The sequence below is a fragment of the Haliotis rufescens genome, unplaced genomic scaffold, assembly GCF_023055435.1.
Source record: "Haliotis rufescens isolate VD_foot unplaced genomic scaffold, xgHalRufe1.0.p SCAF_13, whole genome shotgun sequence".
NCBI lineage: Eukaryota > Metazoa > Mollusca > Gastropoda > Lepetellida > Haliotidae > Haliotis > Haliotis rufescens.
In genome coordinates this window covers 38,376,055-38,403,283 of record NW_025963813.1, presented here as the reverse complement: position 1 = coordinate 38,403,283, position 27,229 = coordinate 38,376,055, and the positions used below count along the sequence as shown (strand labels likewise).

At 39.7% G+C, this 27,229-nt stretch overlaps 1 protein-coding gene across 3 annotated transcripts; it reads right to left on the bottom strand.

The window, feature by feature from the left end:
- Positions 1 to 1,315: 1,315 nt before the first annotated feature.
- Positions 1,316 to 26,965, bottom strand: LOC125378653 (heparanase-like). 3 transcript variants are annotated; one of them, XM_048394536.1, is made up of 10 exons: positions 26,668 to 26,965; positions 8,919 to 9,049; positions 8,072 to 8,245; positions 6,717 to 6,876; positions 6,276 to 6,326; positions 4,510 to 4,707; positions 4,054 to 4,165; positions 2,903 to 3,012; positions 1,992 to 2,135; positions 1,316 to 1,547 (listed from the first exon to the last, which is right to left on the bottom strand). In XM_048394536.1, the coding sequence occupies exons 1-10, from the start codon at positions 26,880 to 26,882 to the stop codon at positions 1,367 to 1,369; spliced, it is 1,476 nt and encodes a 491-aa protein (XP_048250493.1). In that variant the 5' UTR covers positions 26,883 to 26,965; the 3' UTR covers positions 1,316 to 1,366. The 3 variants fall into 3 exon arrangements, with proteins under 3 accessions (XP_048250493.1, XP_048250491.1, XP_048250494.1); XM_048394534.1 differs by lacking the exon at positions 26,668 to 26,965 and adding an exon at positions 12,108 to 12,310; XM_048394537.1 differs by lacking the exons at positions 1,316 to 1,547; positions 1,992 to 2,135; positions 2,903 to 3,012; ... (4 more) ...; positions 8,072 to 8,245; positions 8,919 to 9,049 and adding exons at positions 19,108 to 19,442; positions 19,888 to 20,031; positions 20,798 to 20,907; ... (4 more) ...; positions 24,821 to 24,994; positions 25,573 to 25,703 and having other exon boundaries at positions 26,668 to 26,950.
- Between the last annotated feature and the right edge of the window lie 264 nt (positions 26,966 to 27,229).

The following is a 27,229-nucleotide window of genomic DNA, read 5'->3' as shown; positions in this document are numbered from 1 at the left end:
CCTGAGTGGGAGATACTCCGACGGGCTGCTGTACGAATGCAAGGCCTGGAGTGGTGTACACTGTACACATATTTGAACGATCTGGAAAACTCTACTTGCTGTTCTGTCAGGACTTGATATCTTTAACTAGTAGTTCAATCATTTACTCATCATTTGATAATCATTACAAATATATGTATAATAGTTTCCACCGCCAATAACGATACTTATGTGAGACAAGTGAAATGCCATGTGAATTATAAAAAACCTCAACGGAATTGTTTGGTGTTTTGCAATATCAGAATAGAACCAAGTTCAATTATGTCAATACATTTCATTTGTCAACTTTGCACACACCTATTATAGACGACAAACTTTCATTTCTCATTTGTCACTAAACTTGATGACCACAGGACGATAATTGTTAAAAAGTGAAAGCAAATGTCATGTGACATTTACTGACAAAACAATATGTGAAATATTGGATTTCCTCGTCGAAAACATCTATGTTAAGTTTAAGGATAAGACATTTGGATATTTCCAAATGAGAGGCATGACGCAATTACCCTTTTTGACTTGTACCATATGTTCCTATGTTTTTCTGGAGAACAATTTACTTGCCGTTGCACGTGTTGGTGCTGGTGCGACATGTTGGCCAGGATACGCTGACCGTTTCGTGAACACGTGGTATAATCATTATTTGATAGTGATTCATAAACATATGTTCATGATATAGTCTATTTCTGGAAATTATTTTGTCTTTTTTTTTATTTACACACAACACGTGCCTTCATATATGCTTGTCACTGGAGGGGCAGGACTCGCTCACTTTTTTGCGAACACATGGTATAATCACTTGATGTCATCATTTCATAGTGCTTCATAAACACGTTATGTAATTGGAATTGGAGCATTGACTGATATTCTAATTCCTCATTGTGGGAACGGGTTGTTCTAAGTTCGATGTGTACAGCAGGTGCACCAAGATTCGCCTATTGTACATGTGTGATAGAATCCTAGTTACGCCCTGATGATTCTTGGTATGTCAGTTCGTTCGTCAGTTATCCGATACTGGGTTAAGTGTATCACCCTTGTGTGTTTTCTGTCGAATGGCATTCTGGAGATGTGGGATAACTCTTATCAGAACGTCTTAACATATTCCTCTTGATTTTTTTGTAACACGCAAATCATTTTTCAAACACTCGGTATGTCTAAATATCAGTTAAATGTGTTTAGAGTGTTTTTTTTCAGATGTTATTGTCTATTGTATATCAACGCACGTCGAACAGAAGGTCCAGGTACACTCACTATCAATTTAAAAGCCACAAACATAACGTTTTGGTGAACAATTTATTATTGCTTTTATCCTAACAGGACGCTTGTTCAATTATCCGATAATTGGACCATGGCTTTGTGATTTGCATGCCGCTATGTTGGCGTCTGGAATGACGATGAACCCAAAGGAGTGCGGAGGAACTACAATCGTCCCAGTTCCCAAAGCTTTTGGCATAATGTGTGGTATTTGGTTGTTGACAAGTTCCAATGTTTTGCCATTGACCTCTACTTTTCTGAAAAAAAAGATGTGGCAAAGGTTATTTTGGTATGAAGGTTAAGTATTGATCACACGTTGACCCAACAACCGTTGTATAACCTGTACTGCCACTATTGTATATGTGTACAAGTTTGTAGGTTCAAGTTCGTCTTTAGTTACTTAATAAAGTCCTGGCGTGTTTGCCAAGGTGCGTTTTCCACCCGACATTTCGGACCATTACTCATGTTATACACCGTTCGCTTATCTGGTTCAGATTGAATGCAGCAAACAATCAAATGCTCATCCTCTTCTGTTATATCTGCTACTTCAGAGACAACATATGTCTTACTATTATCCGCTGCATTTGACAACAATGCCAAGGAACCAGTTATATAAGAACTGACCCATGGCCTTGTGAAACTTGAACCAAAGAGAACATCCTTGTACTGAATGGTTGAGAGGAAACATATTATATACAAACTTTGACTTCAAGTCTCCTCCCTCAGGAGTCAGCCAGAATATGTCCACGTTTTTGCCGTGCGCCTCTGATATGGCTAGGGTTACGTGGTCTCGATGCATGTTAAGACCATACACAGTGATACTGCCAGGTTTATAGTGGTACACGCTGAAACATAAACAGATGATGTGATAACATTAAAAGTGAATGCAAGAGAAAAATCTTTCGAAAACTAGCCATTTGATTTGACACGACCAGTCACCGTCTTTCATTAAAAACATGCTTGTCATTGAAGAAGTGAGTGAGTGAGTATGAGTTTACACCTCTTTTAGCAATATTCCATCAATATGACGGTGGTGGATTGCAGAAATGGACTTCACACATTTGAGCCATATGGGTAATCGAACTCGGGTCTTTGGCGTGACGAGCGAACGCTTTAACCATGACGTTTCCATGGTTGGTAATGGTTGATCTAACGTCACATCTCGTCACGTTGCATTTGCTCTCTTCACACTCACCGTTACCATACTGAGATTACCTTGTGCAAACAGGATTGTCACATAAAGAAACTTTTACACCAATATACTTAATTGTAACTTGTGAACTAGTCATTGCATAAGTCAATGATAAATGTACATTCAGATCGTTATGACATGTGCATCTCTACTGACAGCATTACTGCTCAGTGACATGCTGACAATATTCTGCACATTAAAGTTTCGGTTTTGTTTAAATGAAATTGTTGTGGTTACGTTGACTTTGTATTAATTCTGGTTGTTTCTCATGTGATGTCCTTTAAAAGGGACGGTATGTTCCACTCCCAATTCTGTCTTTGGTCTTTGGTCTACACGTTGTAATTTGTCTATAGTCTGCAAGCTGGACAACGTGTGGTTGTGTACAGAATGTTGTGAATTAAACATGCAGAAACAACTCACTTGTTCAGCTTTGTACAGTGGGCATACAGTCGGAGGTCGGAAGATGTGGATGGAACATCAAATACTTTGTTGCCAACAAGTCTCTTGTAAAGAAGCGTCAACCAGTAGTCCTGCCAAAAGAGGTTATGATGTGTGTCAAGTTGAGAAAGACACTGTTGTTATTTTGTGCCGATGTACGAGTAAGCACTATCATAGCTTTTAAATGTGTCTGTACGTGCACACCAATGGTTTACGGCAGGATAGTCCTTATGGGAATTTGTTTAAGACATGTTACAGAGCCTGGCCACCCAATATCCAATGCAGACGGTACGGGTGATTTATAATGACTCGAACTTCCCACAAAGAAGAAGACATAAATGAATGAGTTCAGTTTCACGCCGCTTACAGGTGAACAGTGAGTATGTTTTACGCCACGTTAAGCAATTTCTAGCAATAACACAGCGGGGGACACAAGAAATAGACTTCACACATTGTACCCATGCCGGGAATGTAACCCGGGCCTTCAGCGTGAGGAGTGAATGCTTAAACCACGAGGCTACCCGACCGCCCCAACGCCGCTTACAAATACGATATTTCAGTAATATTGATTTGGGGGAAAAACAAAATGGTGGAGGTCAACTCTGGTAAAACACATGAGCACGGTCATCGTTCTAACAAATCTAGAAACATAGTCAGGGTGAATCGAGGATTGGTATCTGGAAAGCCTAAGCGACTCAACTCTGAGTGAGTGAGTGAGTGAGTGAGTTGGGTTTAACGCCGCTTTTAACAGTATTCCAGTTATATCACGGCTATCAGCTTAATGTGGGAGGAAAGACCGAAGTGATGCGGGTCTAAGAAGTTTACCACTTCGGTGAAACCCACGAGCACAGGTATGGTGCTGACAAACCTAGAAACATAATTGGGGCGAACCGGGATTCGAAACCACAATCATAGGTTTCTGGCGTGCCCAAGGGACGCAACTCTGCACAGCGAATTGCGGCGCCTTAGACGACTGGGCCACCCGTGCCCCCCTCAACACTGACGAATGGGTAAATTTGAAAACTGACCACATTATGATAATATGCATGAACACAGAGACAATATTTAAGATCAAACAGACACATCGACCGAATGACATTGTTAAAACACTGAGATCACCGACGTTCACGCACAGGATTAGGGTCAGCGTTGTCGTCAAGAAGTGCATAATATCCACCAAAGAATTGCTGGCGCATAACCCCTTTTAGGCCATATTTTGCTGATACACCCAGTTTATCAAGCCACCTGAAATTGTGATATGACAGATGATATTAATGAATTATATGAGCCATTCTCAATGCTAAACTTGTTTCAAGGCAAATCAACGTGAATATTTTGCACTTGTCCCATTGATCTCAAGATCATATTTTTGTACACACGAGCTTCAACATTAGACATTTTCAGAGCAAAAAGAATTACAATTGTTTTAGTTATAAATAGTTTCACTGGACCATAAACAGCAATCGTCACCCTCCAACCAGCACGAAAAGGCAATCTGCATTTACATCAGCGCATGCTGGCATTCCCAGAAGGTGCTGGGCTGGGCTGGGTTGTTATTAATTTGGACACTGAAATGTAGAAATGCTTACAGGTTGCCTGCCACATATCTGTCAGCAATGCCAGGAGTGCCACCCCCATAACCAGACGATGTCTCCCCTAGCCACGCCACCAGACCATGATGGCTTCGGACCGTATTCATCACTGTGTGTATTTCATGTACAAGAGTATCCATTATGGAAGACTTAGAAAAGTCTTCCAGCTTGGCGGTGTGTCCATTAAAGTAATACCTGAAAAGAGTAAGCTAATTAGTACGGGGAATCATTTAACCATTTGTATCAAAAAAGATATCCAGCTATACAAAGTGTTTGTTTCAGTATTTATTCCACTCATTTTGAAAAACATTCCAATAACATATAAATAATTAACATGGAGTTGGAAACGACAAACGCAAAGAAAAATATATTTCTCGACCCATGGGCATTTTGTCTCTAAACGTGGTGACCATATATAGTTACATCTCTACCTTCAAAGGTGCAGGACAATTTGTCACAAATTGAAGCAAGTGTCATCTACAATTTACTGAGGAAACAATATGTGACATGCTGGATAGCATAGACAGCATCTATGTGTAAAAGTAAGCAACAACATGTATATCAATTGCGCTGCTGTCTTTGCTGATTTGTTACTTTATTGGCCAAGAAGTTTAACATATGCTTCTCGTACATCGATGATATGTTGTCCATTACTTATGGCCAACTAACCGACTCCCTCCGAGCAATATCAAAGAATTTGCTGTCTATATATTTCACATCAGTTGTTGTACAATCGGGCAGCCACTTTCTGCGAAGATTTCAAAAAATTGTTTCGTACACAAAAGTGTTTTTAAAGAATGTCTTGTGACGAAGTTTAATTAGGGTTACATATTAAAGGCTGAATATTTCGTGAATATTTCGTCAAGGTTTATGGTAGACATGTTGAAGAAATATTCAAACTTTGATAGATAGTGAACAAAATAATGTCTGATGCAGTTACCTGTATGCTAAAGAATTTGTTTAGGTGAACATTGATTTGCCTTTACGTGACGGGTGCTATCAATGGTTGGTTGGTTGGTTTGTTGTTTAACGCCGCACTCAGCAATATTCCAGCTATATGACGGCGGTCTGTAAATAATCGAGTCTGGACCAGACAATCCAGTGATTGACATCCTGAACATCGATCCACGCAATTGGGTCAGCGAGCCTGACCACCCGATCCCGTTAGTCGGCTTTTACGACAAGCATGGTCGCCTTTTACGGCAAATATGGGTTGCTGAAGACCTATTCTACCCCGGAATCTTCACGGGTCTGCCATCAATGGGGCAGAATGTGCTCACATTACTATTTGGCAGTGATTTCTAAGCACATGCTTTTTATACAGTAGGAATCGTAAATGAAACGAAATCAAGATTTCTTATGATCATGAAAAGCTTTTATGTGTTTATCTTATTTTAAAACAGAGGCAAATATATTATTACATTTTTTTATATATATTATTATATTATACATCATATATCATTACAATCCAGCTTGTCTAATGAACGAATTTTGTTGGGAAAACCTGAGGTCAAAATAGTATTTTCAGTATTTGCGAACAATGGTCAAGAGCAAATGGTTGACCTCGAAGTTCAACACAGTGAACGGTTATCTATTAAATCTAATTCTGCATATACCTCCACACGGTGTACAACTACTGTGCTATTGCTACTTCTACCTAATATTTCACCTTGTCGGTATTTTTGAAGATTCTTCAGACTGTAATCAACGACCCGTAAGTTTACACGTGGTATGAAAACTGTATGGTAGCCAAGGGTACTCACTGGTGGAAGGTCAAGACGTTTATGGCACGAGATCCACCGTGATACAGGAAGCTGGAAATACAAAGAAACATTGGATAAATGTACACCGCCGATAACTATAATCAACTAGGGCGTCACTAGTGCATTACCATGTCAGCTTCTTAGACTGAAGTGACTCAGATGAATCCTTCGATGGTGCTTTCATACCTTGAAAGATAATCAAGGCGAATATGGGATTTGAACATCATAATTATACAGGAAGCCACACTGTACAACATATCGTGGCGTCTTAGGCGACTGGGCCACCCATGCCCCTTTTTAGTTCTGGAATCGATGCTTCGTTTTAGGTTTTGAAATAATAACAACATCACAAAGTAGGCATAGGTCCGGTTAAATTTCAGTGCCCTATGCAGCTTATCCCTCCTTGCTGCATAGGGTACACGATGTTTGTTGTGCACATACTTCTTTATAAACCTGTCTACATAACCGGCGGTATCAGGTCCAATGATGAGACTGGATTTATAGACCGTTCCTTGCAGAACTTGCTTCAGTTCCATGAAGTCGCTCCCCAGCTGAGCCTCACTGACAGTAGTATTCCAATGTCGGTAATACACGTTCGGTTCTTCATGAAACATACGTAAAATGATAATACATATGTCAAGCATGATAACAAAACATATCTTCATACACACGAGTATAAAGTTCGGTAAATGTTTCACATATGAATAAAAACAGGATGAATGTAAAAATGGATTATTTTTTCTGAAGAGATGTATACCTCATACTGCATAAACAGATCGCAAAAATACCATAAAGTTATTCATGAATTAAGCGTGATGACAATATATTTGGTGAGTCCTTTGACAGTCAACGTAAGAAGCATATAATGCCGTATTTATATGTCCTGTTTGTTATGTGACGGTGGGCTGGATATAATGACATCTGGATTATAGAAACTAATAATTAGAGATTATTATACGAACATGTGCGTCATATTGATGTCATGAATTCTTGTATTTTCCAAGCGAAAGCGAGGGTAATACATGAATTCTTATATGAGTGTCGTAATGTCAGTATGACACATATGAGTGTAATAATTTATATTTATTACCCACTATTTCTTTATCCTTTTGGGCTCCTCTTTAGACAAATGCACTGATCACCACTGCTGTCCTAGAAAACCAACATTTGTCGAATGACGACAGCCATCTTCAGCTTTGTTGTCATTTGTAGTTTGACGTTATTCCCACCTTACTTCACAATGAGATTCGAATGTGGGTGAGTTGGGTTTAACGCAGCTTGTAACAATATTCCAGTTATATCATGGCGTGCCAGCTTAATGTGGGAGGAAAACCCGAAGTGATGCAGGTTAGACGTTTACCACTTCGGTGAAACCCACGAGCACAGGTATGGTGCTGACAAACCTAGAAACATAATCGGGGCGAACCGGAATTCGAACCCACAATCATAGGTTTCTGGCGTGCCAAAGGAACGCAACTCTGCACAGCGAAACGCGGCGCCTTAGACGAGCGGGCCACCAATGCCCCCCAATGCCGTTTGGATGACGGAAGCAATACACTGTTGTACAAGAAGTGATATTTGAACAAGTGCACAACTCGGTTTTTTTCTAACCCTGTAGGTAATAATTGATATTATGAGCCACAACCGATGGAAGTGACACCTAGTGAGCTAAATTATCCAGCATGGCCATCGATCGCCTCATAAAAACAAGTACAGATTGCCCAAATTACTCAGAATGCCCAAAGATATGTCATGTATGTCTTGTTGATGCGACGTCTACATGCCTTCAAACCTACCATTTCCTAGTTCAATCCCTGCAAGAGGATACCCTTTGTCAGAGGAATATTTTAGCAACTGCTTAGCATTTGATGGGTTCCACTTTGTTCCATTGCGCAGCATCAGGTTGAGGTTAATCACCAGTTTTAGCCCAGCCTTGTGAATAAACGCGTTGAGCGCGTCCCAGGTGTTTGCTGAAAATACATTTCCATTGGTCGGTTTTGGTTCAGTCTGCATATGTTTTAATAGTATGCCAAACCACAAAGTTATAGACATATTGAAAAGCTACTTATGGACAAAGGTTATGTAAATGAAGAAATCCATCAGTCACTGGTTCATTGGGCACAGTGGCAACCCGTGTATCGAGGTACCTTTCCCTGTTAGTCGCCCGGATTACGGAATGTCTGGGACTAACGAATCTCAGAAAGAAGTAAGATTTCTTTGTACACATGTTAGCATCAGTTGTAATGCCCGGAAGATCGGGTTACGAGATTCAAGGGTCCTGGGTGATTAAGGTTAAACTGTACCACGAAATAAATAACTAAATTATTTGCACCAACATGTACGATTCGAACCCACAATCATAGGTTCCTGGTGTGTCAAAGGGACGTAACTCTGCACAACGAATCGCGACGCCTTAGACGACAGTGCCACCCTACTACCCAAAAAAATCTTCTTGGGCAATCAGTGGAATAGAAACGATTTGCACCTGAAGTTTCGTAGAGTGATAATACCAAAAAGGTTATTCCAAAAGAATAAAATATTTTAGAAGTGGAATTTTATGTATTGGTTAGCCAGGTCTTTTTAGTTAGGTTTTCTTTCTGGTGACAAATACACCAAGGGATTCTTATGATATGCTGCTCTCACCTTGGAGTCGAAACTGCTGGGAAGTTGCTATGTTGTTATTTGGGTCAAACACCATGCGATCCCCTGATGTTCCTCCAACTCGCACATACCCTGGCGCTAAGGCTTTTCCAAGAGTCACCAGTTTGGGAGACCTGTTATAAAAGTGAGTGAGTGAGTATGGTTTTAAGTCGCTTTTAGCAATATTCAAGCAATATCACCGCGGGGGACACCAGAAATGGGCTCCACACATTGTACCCATGTCGGGAATCGAACCCAGGTCCTCGGCTTGACGAGTGAATGCTTTAACCACAAATCTCCCCAACCGTCCCCTGTTATTAAAGGTTATTCTATATATACTTACAGTATGAGACTGCTATAACCAACTGCAACAAACTTTATATATCATCTAACAGATAATACCACCCGTAACACATGTACATGGGCTCTTGTGAAGAGCAACCTCCCCGTGGTGAGCGCTGGGTAACGCTAATAGCTCTTCCCCCGTATGGACCCGGGGTAGAATATGTCCTCAGCACCCAATTGCTTGTTGTAAAAGGCGACCAAATTGGGCAATCCGTTTCCCGTGGGTTTCATACCTGTGTCGGTGGAGGAAAGGATTCTGGTCTAACACACCACTTCGACCCTGACTTCACCTAGAAGGGTGGTAGGATGGGCTGGTCATGCCAAGCCCTGCGCGTAATAACTCCAATTCTTAATTTTGCTGTACATGTATTATATTTATGTTAAGGTTTTGAAAACACAATTTCAAGGAGATATTCATTTAACAAAAACAGAAAAAAGAAACTCAAAAACAGCCAGGGCCCTCTAACACATGGGGGTGCCTTCTTCTCAGTCCACCACTGTTAAGGTTCATAATCAATTTGAAGCTTTGGCGATGGGTTTTTTTCAGTCTTGGTGAGGCAGGGTGTTATTCATAGCCCTGTTCCTCTTAATACCCCTCAACAAGCTATCGCAGTTCGTATCACAATGCACATTCTTTTTACTCTGTGCTCTCTTTCCATTCCTCCATCTGCATCTCTTCAACAATCCGATCTTCAAGCTATCTATGACCGGCTTCCTAAACCCTGTATTATAATGGGCGATATGAGCGATATTAACGGTCATAATCCACTTTCGGGTACTGATAATACAAGTAGTAAAGGCCAAATCCTAGATGATTTTATCTCCAACTATACTCTCTGTATTTTTAATGATAATTCAAAAACATATTTACATCCTGGTACAGGCACATACTCTTCTCTGGATTTGTCTGTTACCGATTCCAACCTGTTGAATAAATTTGAGTGGTCATTCCACGCTGACCTCTATGGTAGTGACCACTTTCCAACCATATTAAACCTTATTACACCATCTGATGTTCCCCCATCATCTCGGTGGAACTTTACAAACGCTGACTGGCCTCTATGTGACATTCTCTGTACAGGCAAACTAACACCTGAACACTAACATCGCCCATTTGGCTCGCTTAGAATCATTTGTTAAAATGCAATAATAAATAAACATCATGCAGTGTCTATCTTTTTCGATCTAGAAAAAGCATATGACACAATATGGAAACACGGTATTTTAGAAGATTTATTATGATTTGGGATTACGAGGCCGTTTGCCTCAATTTATATTCGAATATTTAACTGACAGGCAAATTCAAGTCCGCGTGGGTTCTACCCTGTCTGATCATTATAATCAGGATCAGGGTGTCCCACAAGGCAGTATCTTGTCTGTCACATTGTTTAGTATTAAGATAAATAGTTTATCTAAAGTTTTAAATGATTCGATTGATGGATCGCTCTTTGTGGATGATTTTAATATTTCTTGTCATGGCAAAAACATGGACACTATTGAAAGGCAACTGCAGCTATGTTTAAATAAAATCCAGAAATGGTCTTTAGAAAAGGGTTTTAAATGTTCAATTTTAGATAACACTCCCAATAAAGTTGTAAAGGAAGCCAAATTCTTGGGTCTCATTTTCGACCATCATTTGATTTTTCTGCCCCACATTAAATACTTAAAGAATAAATGCTTGAAGGCCTTACATTTATTAAAAGTTGTCTCCAATTCAAAGTGGGGAGGGGATAAAAAAACTCCTCTAACTATATCGAACACTTATCCGCTCTAAACTTGATTATGGCTCCATTATATATGTTGGGGCTTGTAAGAACAATTTAAAATTACTTGATACTATCCATCACCAGGGCCTGAGGCTTTCCCTTGAAACCTTCAGAACTTCTCCTATTCATAGCTTGTATGTGGAAGCTGACGAACCATCCCTTGAACACCGTCGCATTAAATTAGCTCTACAATATATCTCTAAATTACGTTCCAATGACTCCAATCCAGCGTTTGACTGTGTTTTCAATCCCCTTTACTGTAACCTCTACAACACAAATTCTTCTCTTAGTCCACCAATTGGATAAGACTACAAGCAGATATTTCTGCTGCTAAAATAAATCTTGACTCTATAGCCCCCACTCAGCTTTTGTCATCTCCACCATGGTAGTTTGTAAAACCAGAGGTGAATTTTACATTAACCAAACTAAAGAAATCCGAAACCAATCAACCAATTTATCAACAAGAGTATAATCTATTAAGAAGTCTAGCTTATACAGTGTATCATATCATCATTCCCTTGATGATGCCCTTGACTCATTCGGCCTCATGTCCCCCATTTTGTAATGTCGTCACATTACATTTCTTTACCATTACAATTGGAAGTTGGATGGTTTGTTTTTTAACGCCGCACTCAGCAATATTCCAGCTATATGATGGTAGTTTGTAAAAATTCAAGTCTGGACAAGACAATCAAGTGATTGACATCATGAGCATCGAACCATGCAATTAGGATCGATGACATGCATAAACCCGATCCCGTTAGTCGCCTCTTACGACAAACATGGTCGCCTTTTACATCAAACATTGGTTGCTGAAGACTTATTCTACACCGGAACTTCACGGGTCAGTAATCGGAAGTGATTTCTGTCAACCATTCGGTTGTCAAGGATAAGCTAGACACAACGTAAATCAGTGACGAAAATGAATTGACTAAAAATTGGTTTATGGATTCTGCTGACTCTAAAAATATATATTTTTGGTCTATTCGTTTCCCATTTTCTGACAAGAATTTGTTTCACTACTCTAACAAATCCATTTACGTTTCAATCGAATCACATATTTATACAAATGTATGAATACCTGATATTGGGGTTCGTCAGAAAGGAACTCAGTCGACCGCTTTCAATGGTGACACCAACAAACATATCATCAATTTCCTGTAAGACATGGTCGACTTTTACCGTGATATGTTCTGTGTGCAGGGACACAATGAACGGTTGAATCCAAGCCAACCCTAACAACCACAGGATGGTTACATCTCGGAACATTCTGACTGTCACTCCATGTAGAAGCATAATGTCGCTTATCAGTGTTTCGAAGCTAAATACTACTCAACGTGTGGAGGTCAGCTGCGGTGTTGGAAGAGACCAGGTGTAGCCAAGCCGCGACAACAGATAACGAATTTTTTACAGGAGTATTAAGTAACTTTCATGCTTTCAGGTCGTGATCGGGTTCGTGTGTGCCTGTTTTGGTATCTACGTTGCAGTTATAGTTCTTTGCAGCACAAAACTCATGATCTGATTCTCTGTTCCTCAGTTTCAAGGATTGGCTTGTGAAACATCATGTTTGGCTTTCGTCAACACTAATCTGTTACGATTTTAAAAAAGGTAACTCATTACATAACGTTAAAGTTCAACTCGTGCACTTTTCAAATTTAGGAACTAAACAGATGCATGCCTTGTCGTTAAATGGCGATGATACACTTAAAACAGATGTGAACCAGATCAATTTGCACAAAGTGAATAAGGGACTGATATTGTGGTAGGGCTGGGAGTGTGGGAGGGGTGGGGAGTGGAGGGGTGGGTGGGGATGTAGGGAGTCTGGGATTTTGTCGCAAAAAGGATATAAATAAAATATCTATGGTTGCAAAAAAATTAGGCTTTGATTATGCAGCTGTAGCGTTAACATATATCAGCAGCATAAAATTCTAACTACCAGACACAGTAAAAAATAATTGGCTAGTGCGTTGAACTCGTTCCTACGTACGAGTCTCATCAGGCCATAACTGAATAACAAGAACATGAAGTATAACATTTAGTTACGTGACGTCATAACATTTAGGAGAACTATTATGTCACAATACCAAGGTGACAATGGACAAATATCTTACGTCTTTACATTCAACTTAGTCGCGTATTTATGAATGAAATGTTGCTCTTATTTTAATAATGTAGGTTCATGACCAAACTGTTGCTTATATAGCGGGAAAACTAAAAAGTAGCCACTTCTTTGTGTACCTATGTGTTGCCTGAATGGAATCGTGCGGTTGTGTGGCTGCTTTATTTGTGAACGGTGAAGATTCATGCTTCTTTTTTATTTAAGTTCTGTCTTTCCGATATACTTTTCATTGCATCCACTACAAACAATCAAGTAAATAATATTTCTAGTATCACAAGTCATATTTTGTTTTACAGTAAATTTAGTGTCCTTTGTAATTTGGACTGAACAGATGTTGATGACCTATACAACTTTTTTCCGATGAACTTAATAAGGTAGCTGACGAATGTAACCACGGTTTAACAATGATTGCAAACAAGCTAGGAAGGCACGGGAAAAGGCTGAACAATATTTCCGTCGCCATCCAATGGTACATAATCTAAATAAATTCAAAAACTTAAATGCTAGAGCCAGGCGCACTTTCAAACAAAACAAACGCTAATCTTGGCAAAATTATGTATCTAAGATAGATTAAACGACGCCTGTCTCCAAGGTTTGGAATATGATTCAGAAAATAAATGGTAAGGGTACTAAATCAAGCATACACCATCTTAAAGATGGAGTTCAACAGTTAACTAATAAATCAGATATTGCAAAAAAACTTGGTGAAACTCTAGACATTCTTCCTCTTCGTACTATGGCCCTAAATTCTAAAAATATCAAAGGCAGCAAGAAAAGAAACCTATCAATTTTACTTCAGATAATGGGGAAGATTATAATGAAGTCTTTTCCATTCATGAGCTCGATACTGCCCTTGGGCAAGCTCATGATACTGCTATGGGGTCTTATAATATACATTATCAACTCTTAAACATTTTCCGCAATCCTGTTCAGAAACCCTTTCGATCATATTTGATAAATTCTGGACGTCAGGAGAATTTCCATCTTCATGGCGTGAAGCTGTAATTGTTCCGATACCTAAACATTGACGTGATCATACTGATCCTTCCAATTATCGTCCGATTTCATTGACTAGCTGCGTTTGCAAAACCAATGAACGCGCGGTCAATAATAGATTAACATGGTACTTAAAATCCAATAACTTAATCACAAATAGCCAATGTGGATTTCGTAAAAATCGCAGTACCACTGACCACTTAGTTCGACTGGAGTCATTCGTTCAGAATGCCATTGTTAACAATCAGCATGCAGTGTCTATCTAGAAATTGCACATGACCTGCATGGAAGCATGGTATTTTAAAAGATTTACAGGACTTTGAATTGCGAGGCCGTTTGCCTCAGTTTATATCCAACTTTTTAAATGACAAAAAATTCATTTCCGTGTGGGTTCTACCCTGTCCGATCATTATAATCAGGATCAGGGTGTACACGGGACAGCATTTTATCTGTTACGTTTTTTAGTATTAAAATAAATAGCCTATCTAAGGTTTTAAATGATTCAATGGATGGATCTCTATTCGGGGATGATTTTAATATTTCATGTCGTGGTAAGAATATGAATACTGTCGAAAGGCAACTGCAATTGTGTCTAAATAAAAGCCATAAATGGTCATAAGAAAATGGTTTTAAATTTTCAAAATCTAAAACGAACTGTATTCTTTTTTGCAAAAAATACAAACCTCATAAGGACCCACAACTCGTTTTTGGCCACGTTTTTTGGCATCATCTTCGATCACCGTTTGACCTTTTTACCACACATTAAATATTTGAAAAATAAATGCCTGAAGGCCCTTGACCTTCTAAAAGTCGTTTCAAGTTAAAAGTGGGGAGGAGATCAGAAAACCCTCCCCAAACTGTACAGGGCACTTATCCGCTCTAAACTGGATTATGGCTCATTTATGGTGGAGCCTGCAAAAGTAAATTAAAACTATGAGATAGTATTCATCATTAAGGCCTGAGGCTTTGCCTTGGAGCCACCTCTCAATAGCCAGTATGTAGAAGCCGATGAACAATTGCTTAAACAAAGTCGCATGAGTATACAGTATATTTCTAAACTGCATTTTTATCATCCCTATCCACGATTGTGTTTTTAATCATCCATATAAACAACCCTATAACAATAATTCATCTCTTACTTCACCCCTAGGAATCAGAATTCAATCTCATATTTCTGCTTCTCAGATTAGTCTTGAAAATATAGCCCCAACCAAACTCCTGTCTTCACCACCATGGCAGTTGGTACAGCCAGAGGGGGATATAACATTAACTAAACTAAAGAAATCTGATACAAATCAACTCATTTATCAACAACAATACAATGAATTACGAAGCACATATGATACCTACAAATCTCTATTTACTGATGGATCCAGGGATGGTGACGCAGTTGCCAGCGCCGCCGTCATTGGATCCAGGACTCTATCATCAAGATTACAGGATAATTGTTCCACTTTAACGGCTGAATCACATGCTACATTAACAGCACTAGAGTACATTAGTAAGCAACCAAAACATAAACAATTTATCATATTTTCAGATTCTCTATCCTATCTTCAGGCACTAGCAAAATCAGTCTTGCAAACATCCAATTTTAATAGAAATTCCTGACTTATACAATGATCTTGCTACTGGCCAATACGACATCGTCTTTTGTTGGTTACCCAGCCATGTTGGAATTGTTGGTAACACAATGGCTGATGCTGCTGCAAAGGCAGCACTCAACAAATCTATGACACCACTTCTTATACCATACAGTGATTATAAATCTATTATTAGATGTTACATCAGAGATCTCATGCAGAAGAAGTGGGACACCAAAGTGGGTATGAATAAATTACATCAAATTAAACCAAATATCGGTTACACTTACTTAGGCTGTCAGTCCAGATTTGAAGAGGTCATTATGCGACGATGTCGTATTGGCCATTCGAGATACGCACATATTTATTGAAAGGTGAGGATCCTCCGTTTTGTATCTCTTGTGATGAAAGAATCACGCTCAAGAATGTCTTGCTTGACTGCATTGATCTTTCCATCACAAGGGATAAATATGTCGGTGTCAAAACAGTTAAGGACCTTTTCATAGATGTTAATTCGCATTTAATATTATGTTTTTAAAAGAAATCGAACTTGTCCATATATTTTGATGTACTGAATGTATTATTTTATAAATGGTGGTGCTTATTAATAACATAGATTATGAGTGGCTGTACCCTCAACGGGGTTTGAAGTAGCGTAAATTTTTTGTCCCCCTGAGAGGGTATGTAAGTCCCAAATCATTCGAAGTATTTTTATGCACACCAGACTTTTATAACGTAGTATTTTTGTCATTTTAATCTTAGGCTTAACTGGTCAACTATCGCCGGTGACTGAAGGGATGATATAAATCCTGCCGGGGTCCATGCAGAAAGCAAAGGCACTGTAAGTCCCCATGGTCCCTGGTATGGTGATCTCCCATTAGTTACTGACTATCTCTAGCCCATTTTCATAATGTGTTGTTCACTGATACTTATGGCTTTTATATATTCAAAACTAGTTTTAAATTGAATCTGTGATATTCTAGTTATTGCACTGTCCATCGTTGACAGTTTTTATTTAGTCTAAATCTATGTATTATAAATATACTTCTCGTCACGATATGGCTGAAATACTGCCGATGTGACGTTACATCTTAACTCACTCACTCTTCTTGTACTATTTATTCGTTATATTATAGACATCTAGTATTGTTTCAGATAAGCTATATTGCAATATATTACGCATAAGTCATAATTTTTATATAAAATCTTTCTCATGATGGGTGTTGTTATCCTCCTCCTCCTCATCATCATCACCCTCCCCTTCACCCTCCTCTTCCCCCCTCCTCATCATCATCATCACCCTCCTCTTCATCCTTCTCCTCTTCCCCCCCTCCTCATCATCATCATCACCCTCCTCTTCATCCTTCTCCTCTTCCCCCCCTCCTCATCATCATCATCACCCTCCTCTTCATCCTTCTCCTCTTCCCCCCCTCCTCATCATCATCCCCTACTCTTCCTCTACCTCCCCTACTCCTCCTCATCATCACTACCCTCCTCTTCCTCCTCCTCCTCATCACCACCCTCCTCTTCCTCCTCCTTCTCATGGTCATCATCACCTTCCTCCTCCTCCTCATCATCATCATCACCCTCCTCTTTCTCCTCCTCCTCATCATCACCCTCCTCTTCCTCCTCCTCCTCATCATCATCCTCATCATCATCACCCTCCTAATCATCATCACCATCCTTGTCCTCCTCCTCCTCCTCATCATCATCATCACCCTCGTCTTCCTCCTCCTTCTATTCGTGATCATCATCACCTTCCTCCTCATCCTCCTCCTCATTATCATCACCCTCCTCTTCCTCTTCCTCCTCCTCCTCTTACTCATGATCATCAACACCTTCCTCCTCCTCATCATCATCACCCACCTCTTCCTCCTCCTTCTTGCCCTCCTCCCCCTCATCACCTTCCTCCCCTACTCTTCCTACTCCTCATCATCATCATCCTCCTCTTCCTCATCCTCCTCATGATCATCACCTTCCTCCTCCTCCTCATCATCATCAGCAGCATCATCACCCGCCTCTTCGTCATCCTTATCATCATCATCAACCTCCTTTTCCTCCTCCTCCTCATCATCACCTTCCTCATCATCACCATTATCCTCACCCTCCTGCACCACCTCCTCTATACTGAGCATGAAGTAGGCCATCGGCCCACACAGCTTAAGTTACAATGCAGCCAAGATAATGCAAGTAGAGTGTAAGCTAGTGACTTAGGAGTAACACCGCTATCTAACACGGCAAATATGTGATGAAACTGACAGCATGTAGATACTTAGTAATTTAGTGAAACCTAAAATGACGGTCACAACACCAAATATCATAACCTTGGTGATTCGTGGATTCAAAACCACGGCAATCAAACTCTTCACACATGCTCGTGTCATTAAAACCACAACTCACACACACACACACACACACAAACACACACACACACACACACACACACACACACACACACACACACACACACACACACACACACACACACACACACACACACACACACACACACTCACACAGGCGCACGATGTTTAGACCCATTGTACCTCACCTCACATTTTAAGGCTTATACGCATATTTGAAACCATTCAGTAGCTTAATTCACAATCCACTGTCATGTGTCGCCGTCGCATATTACACGTCATCACATGATACGAGGCGGGTTCGAACCCCGCTGGCAACATGTTTTTCGACCAAATTTGAAATTTCACTCGAATGCCCCCCCCCCCCCCCCCCCCCCCCAAAAAAAAAAGGTCCCGTGTATTCGAAGCGTAAATTATTGTTTGAAATGTTGGTTCAAAATAATGACAACCGATTGTGCATTCCTGAAAAAATAAAGGCGCGTTTAAACAATAGATAATGTAAGGTGTGTGTTTTAATTGGTGAATCAAAATGTTCGGAAGTAATACATATGGTTATTTAGAAGGTTTTTAAAGTATGGAAACACCATATTGTAAGCAATTGTGGTACATGTTACCAAGAGTGATGGTTATACAGCACATGTATCCTTTCGTGTTGTACTCTTCACAACTGACAAGTGCTAATAATGAATTTGTTCCATTTTAATTTATTTTTGTCCAAGTGGTGAGACAATGACACTGACTGAACTATTGACACTTGCAAACGTTTCTGGTATGGCAAGATAAGTGTCATGTCCAGTTCATCACGATTGTAGGGCCTTAGGCGCCGCGATTCGCTAAGCAGAGTTTTGTCCCTTGGCACGCCAGTTAAAAGATACTGGTGTGTCACCCAAATGTGTTTTCTGTCGAATGGCATTCTGAAGATGTTGGTTAACAGAACGTCTTAACACATTCCTCTTGGTTATTTGCATCACGCAAGCCATTTTTGAAACACGCTGTTTGTCTAAATATCAGTGAGATGTGTTTAGAGTGTTTTTTCAGATTTTATTGTCCATTGTATGTCAACGCACGTCCAACAGAAGGTTCAGGTACACTAACTATCAATTTAAAAGCCACAAACATAACGTGTTGGTGAACAGTTGATTACTGCTTTTATCCTGACAGGACACTTGTTCAATTATCCGATAATGGGGCCATGGCTTTGTGATTTGCATGCTGCTATGTTGGCGTCTGGAATGATGATGAACCCAAAGGAGTGCGGAGGCACTACAATCGTCCCAGTTCCCAAAGATTTTGGCAAAATGTGTGGTATTTGGTTGTTGACAAGTTCCAATGTTTTGCCATTGACCTCTACTTTTCTGAAAAAAGAGGTTGCAAAGGTTATTTTGGTATGAAGGGTAAGTATTGATCACCCGTTGACCTAACAACCGTTGCCTAACTTGTACTGCCACTATTGTATATGTGCACAAGTTTGTAAGTTCAAGTTCGTCTTAAGTTACTTAGTATAGTCTTGGAGTTAGTCGTGTTTGCCAAGGTTAGTTTTCCACCTGTCAGTTCGGACCATTGCTCAAATACCGTTCGCGTGTCTGGTTCAGATTGAATGCAGCAAAATCATCAAATGCTTACCCTCTTCTGTTATATCTGCTACTTCAGAGACAACATATGTCTCACTATTATCCGCTGCATTTGACAACAATGCCAAGGAACCAGTTATACAAGAACTGACCCATGGCCTTGTGAAACTTGAACCAAAGACAAAATCCTTACACTGAATGGTTGAGAGGAAACCTATTATATACAAACTTTGACTTCAAGTCTCCTCCCTCAGGAGTCAGCCAGAATATGTCCACGTTTTTGCCGTGCGCCTCTGATATGGCTAGAGTTACGTGGTCTCCATGCAAGTTAAGACCATACACTGTGATACTGCCAGGCTTGTAGTGGTACACGCTGGAACATTAACAGAAGATATGACAACATTAAAAGCGAATGCAAGAGAAAAATCTCTCGAAATCTAGCCATTTGATTTGACACGACTTTCATTAAAAACATGCTTGTCATTTAAGGAGTGAGTGAGTTAGTATGAGTTTACATCTCTTTTAGCAATATTCCATCAATATGACGGTGGTGGATTGCAGAAATGGACTTCACACATTTGAGCCATATGGGTAATCGAACTCGGGTCTTTGGCGTGACAAGCGAACGCTTTATCCATGACGTTTCCATGGTTGGTAATGGTTGATCTAACGTCACATCTCGTCACGTTGCATTTGCTCTCTTCACACTCACCGTTACCATACTGAGATTACCTTGCGCGAACAGGATTGTCACATAAACAAACTATTACAACAATATACATCATTGTAACTTGTGAACTTGAAACAAAATAGCCATTACATAAGTCAATGGATAACCGTACATTCAGATCGTTACGTCATGTGCATCTCTACTCACAGCATTACTGTTCAGTGACATGCTGACAATATTCTGCACATTAAAGTTTTAAACGTGTGGGTTTTGTTTAAATAAAACTGTTGTGGTTACACTGACTTTTTATTATTCTGGTTGTTTCTCATGTGATGTCCTTTAAAAGGGACGGTATGTTTCACTCTCACCTCTATCCGAGGTCTACATTTTGTATTTGTCCATAATCTGCAAGGTGGACAACGTATGTGTGTACGAAAGGTTGTGAATTTAACATGCTGAAACAACTCACTTGCTCAGCTTTGTACAGTGGGCATACAGTCGGAGGTCAGAAGATGTGGATGGAACATCAAATACTTTGTTGCCAACAAGTCTCTTGTAAAGAAGCGTCAACCAGTAGTCCTGCCAAAAGAGGTTATGATGTGTGTCCATATGAGAAAGACACTGTTGGTGTTCATGTTATTTTCTGCCAGTGTAAGCAGTAAAATGTGTCTGGACGTGCAAACTGATGGTTGATAGTCGGAATGGGAATTTGTATAAGACAAATTACTGAGCCTGGCTACCTAATATGCAAAGCAGGCGGAACGGGTGATTTATAATGACTTGGAATTCCCACAAAGGAAAATACATGAATGGATGAGTTCAGTTTAACGCTACTTACAAATATGATATGTCAGTAATATTGATTTGGGTGAAAATATAAAATGGTGCAGGTCAACTTTGGAGAAACACATAAGCACGGGCATCGTGCTAACAAATCTAGTAACGTAATCAGGGTGAACCCAGGATTCGAATCGAGGATCAATGGTTTCTGGTAAGCCTAAGGGACACAACTCTGTACAGCAAAATGCTGGGCCTCAGTCGAATGGGTCACATTTGAAAACAGACAACAGACAATGAATATATTCATGAACACAGAGACAAACAGACATTCGACAAAATGACATTGTTAAAACACTGAGATAACCGACGTTCACGCACAGGATTAGGGTCATAGTTGTCGTCAAGAAGTGCATAATTTCCACCAAAGAATGCCTGGCGCATAACCCCTTTTAGACCATATTTTGCTGATACACCCAGTTTATCAAGCCACCTGAAAATGTGATATGACAGATGTTATTAATGAATTATATGATCCGTTCTCAATGCTCAACTTGTTTCAAGGCAAATCAACGTGAATAATTTTCACTGGTCACATTGATCTCAAGATCATATTTAAGAACACACGAGCTTCAACATTAGACATTTTCAGAGCGAAAGGAATTACAATTCTTTCTCGTTATAACCAGTTTCAATTGACCTTATACAGCAATCATCACCCTCTAACCAGCACGAAGAGGCAACTTGCATTTAAATCAACGCATGCTGGCATTCCAAGAAGATGCTCTGGCTGAAATTGTTATGTTGTATTTAAATTAAAGAAACTTATTCAGAACACTTTCAACTTTAGAACAAATTCATTTGGACACTGAAACTGAAACGTAGACATCCTCACAGGTTGCCTGCCACATATCTGTCAGCAATGCCAGGAGTGCCACCCCCATAACCGGACGATGTCTCCCCTAGCCACGCCACCAGACCATGATGACTTCGGACTGTATTCATCACTGAGTGTAGGGTAGATGTAAGGCGATTCATTATAGAATACTTAGAAAAGTCTTCCAGCTTGGCGGTGCGTCCATTAAAGTAATATCTGAAAAGAGTAAGCTAATTGTACAGGGAATTTTTTTTAACCACGTGTACAAAAAAAGGATGACATCCAGCTGAACAAAGTGTTCGTTTCTGTATTTGGTCCGCTTATTTGATATTATATCCAATGAAATGAAAGTAATTAATGTGGAGTGGGAAACGACAAACGCAAAGAAAAAATCATTTCTTGACCCATGGGCATTTTGTCTCTAAATGTGGTGACCACATATATGTAGTTACATATACACCTCTACCTTTAACGGTTCAAGACAATTTGTCACAAGTTAAAGCACGTGTCATCTAGAATTTACCGAAGAAACAATATTTGACATGCTGGATAGCATAGATTGCATCTATGTGAAAAAGTAGGCAACCGCATGTATATCAACTGCGCTCTTTTCTATGTTGATCTGTTACCTTATTCAGATCATCAACATCACAACATGGGCACTTTAGCCAAGAAGTTAAAAAACTATGCTTCTTGTTCATCGATGATATGTTGTCCATCAATTATGGCCAACTTACCGATTACCTTCGAGCAATATTAAAGCATTACATCACATTACTATTTGGCAGTTATTTCATGCTTTTGATATAGTAGCAATCGTAAATGAAACGGACTGTGCATTTAGCAGAGATGTCTTATGATTAGAAAAAGGGATGTGTTGCTTTTATTTTAAAACAGAGCCCCCAAAAGTATTTACATTATTTTTCAGACAATCCAGCCTGTCTAGTGAACGAATTTTGCTGGGAAAATCTGAGGTCAAAATAGTATTTGCAGTATTTTCTGACAATGGTCAAGAACAAATGGTTGACCTCGAAGCTCAACACAGTGAACAGTTATCTATTAAATCTAATTCTGCATATACCCCCACACGGTGTACAGCCACTACTGTCCTATGGCCACTACTGTGCTACTTCTACCTAATATTTCAACGTGTCGGTGTTTTTGGAGTTTCTTTAGACTGTAATCAACGACCCTTTAGTGTTACACGTGGCATGAAAACTGTATGGTAGCCCATGCCTTGAAGGAAGGTACTCACTGATGGAAGGTCAAGACGTTAATGACACCAGCTCCACCATGAGACAGGAAGCTGGAAATGCAAAGTCACATTGGACAAATGTTCATCGAAGATAGCTATAATGAACCAGGGCATCACTTGTGCATTACCATGTCAGCTTCTTTGACTGAAGTGACTCAGATGAATCCTTCAAGAAAAAGTGAGGCGCTTTCAAAACTTGAAAGATAATCAAGGCGAACATGGGATTTTAACATCATAATTATACAGGAAGCCGGAATTTGAACATCATAATTACACAGGAAGCCACACTGTACACAATATCGTGGCGTCTTAGGCCCCTTTTAGGTTCTGGAATCGATGCTTCGTTTAAGATTTTGAAATAATAACAGCAGCACAAAGTATGCATAGATTCGGTTCAATTTCAATCAGAAAATCCAGACAGCTTATTTTTTCCCTGCTGCATAGGGTAAACGATGTTTATTATGCATACTTTTTTATGAACGTGTCTTTATAACCGGCGGTATCAGGTCCAATGATGAGACTGGATTTATAGACCGTTCCTTGCAGAACTTGCTTCAGTTCCATGAAGTCGCGACCCAGCTGAGCCTCACTGATAGTAGCATTACGTCGGTTATACAAGTTCGGTTCTTCATGAAACATACGTAAAATGATAATACATATGTCAAGCATGATAACAAAAAAATATCTACACACACACGAGTATCAAGTTCGATAAAATGTTTCACATATGAATAAAAACATAATGAATGTAAGAATGGATTATTGTTTTCTGAAGTCACGTATACCTCATACTGCATATAGAGATCGCAAAAATACCATATAGTTATTCATGTATTAAGAGGAATGACACCATAGTTTTATGAGTCCAGTGACGGTCAACGTAGGAAGCATATAATGCCGTATTTATATGTCTTATTTGTTATGTGACCGTGGGCTGGATACAATGACATCTGGATTATGGAAACTAATAAATAATGATTATTATACGAATATTTGCGTCATACTGATTTCACGAATTCGAATCACGAATTTCCGAGCAAGAGCGAGGATAATACATGAATTCTTACACGAGTTTCGTAAAGTCAGTATGACACATATGAGTGTAATAATTTATATTTATTACCCACTATTTCTTTATCCTTTTGCGCTTCTCTTTAGACAAATGCACTGATCACCACTGCTGTTCTAGAACACCTACATGTGTTAGCCTTTTTCGGCTGTTGTCATTTATAGTGTGACGTTATTCATACCTTACGTCACAATGACATTCGAATGACGTGAACAATGCCTTTTGGATTCCGGAAACAATACACTGGTGTGCGAGAAGTGATATTTGACCTAGTGCACATACGATTTTTATTAACTCGGTTATTTATAATCCTGTAGGTAATAAATACATTATGAGCCACATCCCATGGAGGTACGGTGTAAAGACATGCATTGATCCAAATTGTCCAGCATGGCAATAGATTGCATCATAAACACAAATAAGTGCAGATTTTTGGGACGTCTTCTGCTCAGAATGCCCAAAGATATGTCATCTATGTCTGGTTAATGCTACGTCTATATGCTTTCAAGCTTACCATTTCCCAGTTCAATCCCTGCAAGAGGATACCCTTTGTCAGAGGAATATTTTAGAAACTGCTTTGCATCTGATGGGTTCCACTTTGTTCCATCACGCAGCAGCAGGTTGAGGCTAAACACCAGTTTCAGCCCCGTATTGTGAATAAACTCGTTGAATGCATCCCAGTTGTTAGCTGAAAATATGTTTCAAATGATCCGTTTTTGTTCAGTTATTACATGTTTAGTACTTTCTCAAACCACAAAGGTATAAACATATTGAATAGCTACTTATGGACGAAGGTTTGTTAATAAAGAAATCCGTCAGTCGCTGGTTCAGAAGACGCAGTTGAAACCCATGTATCGAGGTACCTTTCCCTGTCAGTCGCCCGGATTAGGGAATGTCTGGGACTAACGAATCTCAGAAAGAAGTAAGGTTCTTTAAACACATGTGAGCGTCAGTAGTAATGCCTGGCAGATGGGGTTACGAGATTCAAGGGGCCTGGGTGAATAATGTATAACTGTACCATGAAACAAATAACCAAATCATTTACCCCTACAGGTACGATATAACCGGTACTACCCAAAGAACTCTTCTTGGGCAATCAGTAGAACAGAAACAGTGATCATACCAAAAAGGTTATTCCAAAAGAATAAATTATTTTTAGACATAGAATGTTTTGTATTGCTTAGCCAGGTCTTTTTAATTAGGTTTTCCTTCTGGTGACAAATACACCAAGGGAGATATAAGAATCGTATAATATACTGCTATCACCTTGGAGATGATACTGTAGCGAAGTGTCTAGGTTGCGATTCGGGTCAAACACCAAGCGATCCCCTGATGTTCCTCCAACTCGCACATACCCTGGCGCTAAGGCTTTTCCAAGAGCCAACAGTTTGGGAGACCTGTTATAAAAGGTTCTTTTATATAAACTTACATTCATATATGAGACTGCTATAACCATTTTCAACAAACTTTATTCATCTAGCAGACAATACCACCCGTAACATCTTGGATATGAAACTAGAAGCTGAAGATGCATTCTCCAGTTTATAATATCATCATTCCCTTGATAATGCCCATGACGTATTCGGCTGTGTTGGAGGAGTCACGCTTAACGCCACTTTAAAGAGCATTCAGGTGGTAATACGGCCTGTCAGCTTGATGTGCGAGGAAAGCCCGAGGTCATGCATTTTTTAAAAGTTGACCACTTTGGTGAAATCAGCGACCATGGGTATGATGCTAAGAAACCCAGCAACATTATCTGGGCGAATCTGGGTACCGAGACCACAATCATATGTTTCTGACACGGTTAAGAGACGACAGACTGTAAGTAAGCAAAGTCTTCAGTGAAGGTGATAATTGGAATTGATTTCTGTCATTCGGTTGTCAAGGATAAGCTAGACACAACATAAATCAGTGACAAAACTGAATTCACAAAACATTTGTTGACAGATTCTGCTGACTCTGAACCCGTGAAGATTCCGGTGTAGAATAGGTCTTCAGCAACTCATGCTTGCCTTAAAACGTGACTAAGCTTATCGTAAAAGGCGGCTAACGGGAACGGGTGGTAAGGCTCGCCGACTTGGGTGAAGCACGTTATCAATCCCAATTGCGTTGATCGATGCTCATGATATTAATCACTGGATTGTCTGGTCCAGACTCGATTATTTACAGACTGCCGTCATATAGCTGGAATATTTCTGAGTGCGGCGTTGAACAACAAACCAACCAACCAAAATCTGCTAACTCTGAAAATACATATATTTGGTCTATTCGTTTCCTGACAAGGATTTTTTTCACTAATCCGAAATAAACAATTTTCGTTGCAAACAAATCACATAGTTATACAAATGTTATGATGTATACCTGATATTTGGGGTCGTCAGGTTGGATTTCAGTTGACCGCTTTCCATGGTGATACCAACAAACATATCATCAATTTCCTGTAGGACGTGGTCGACTTTTACCGTGATATCTTCTGTGTGCATGGACACAGTGAACGGTTGTATCCAAGCCAACCCTAACAACCACAATATGGTTACATCTCGAAACATTCTGACTGTCACTCCATGTAGAAGCATAATGTCGCTTATCACTGTTTCAAAGCTAAATACTACTCAACGTGAAGAGGTCAGCTGTGGTGTTGGAAGAGACCAGGTGTTGCCAAGCCCTGACAACAGATAACGAAATTTTGACACGAGTATTCAGCAACTTTCATGCTTTCATGTCATGATCGGGTTCGTGTGTGCCTATTTCGGTATCTACGTTGCAGTTATAATCCTGTGCAGCCCATGACTCATCATCTGATTCTCTGCCCCTCAGCTTCAAGGATTGGCTTGTGACACATCATGTTTGGCTTTCGTCAACTAAATCTGTCACGATTTTAAAAAGGTAACTCATTACATAACGTTAAAGTTCAACTCGTGAA

Excerpts from the sequence above, each read along its gene's own strand:
- LOC125378653 (XM_048394536.1), bottom strand. The coding sequence starts at position 26,882 with ATGCTTCTACATGGAGTGACAGTCAGAATGTTTCGAGATGTAACCATA. Across the intron at positions 9,050-26,667 it reads CTGACGACCCCAAATATCAG|GTCTCCCAAACTGGTGACTC; the intron begins GTATACATCATA and ends CTTTTATAACAG. Across the intron at positions 6,877-8,071 it reads AGGGATTGAACTAGGAAATG|AACCGAACGTGTATTACCGA; the intron begins GTAGGTTTGAAG and ends TGTTTCATGAAG.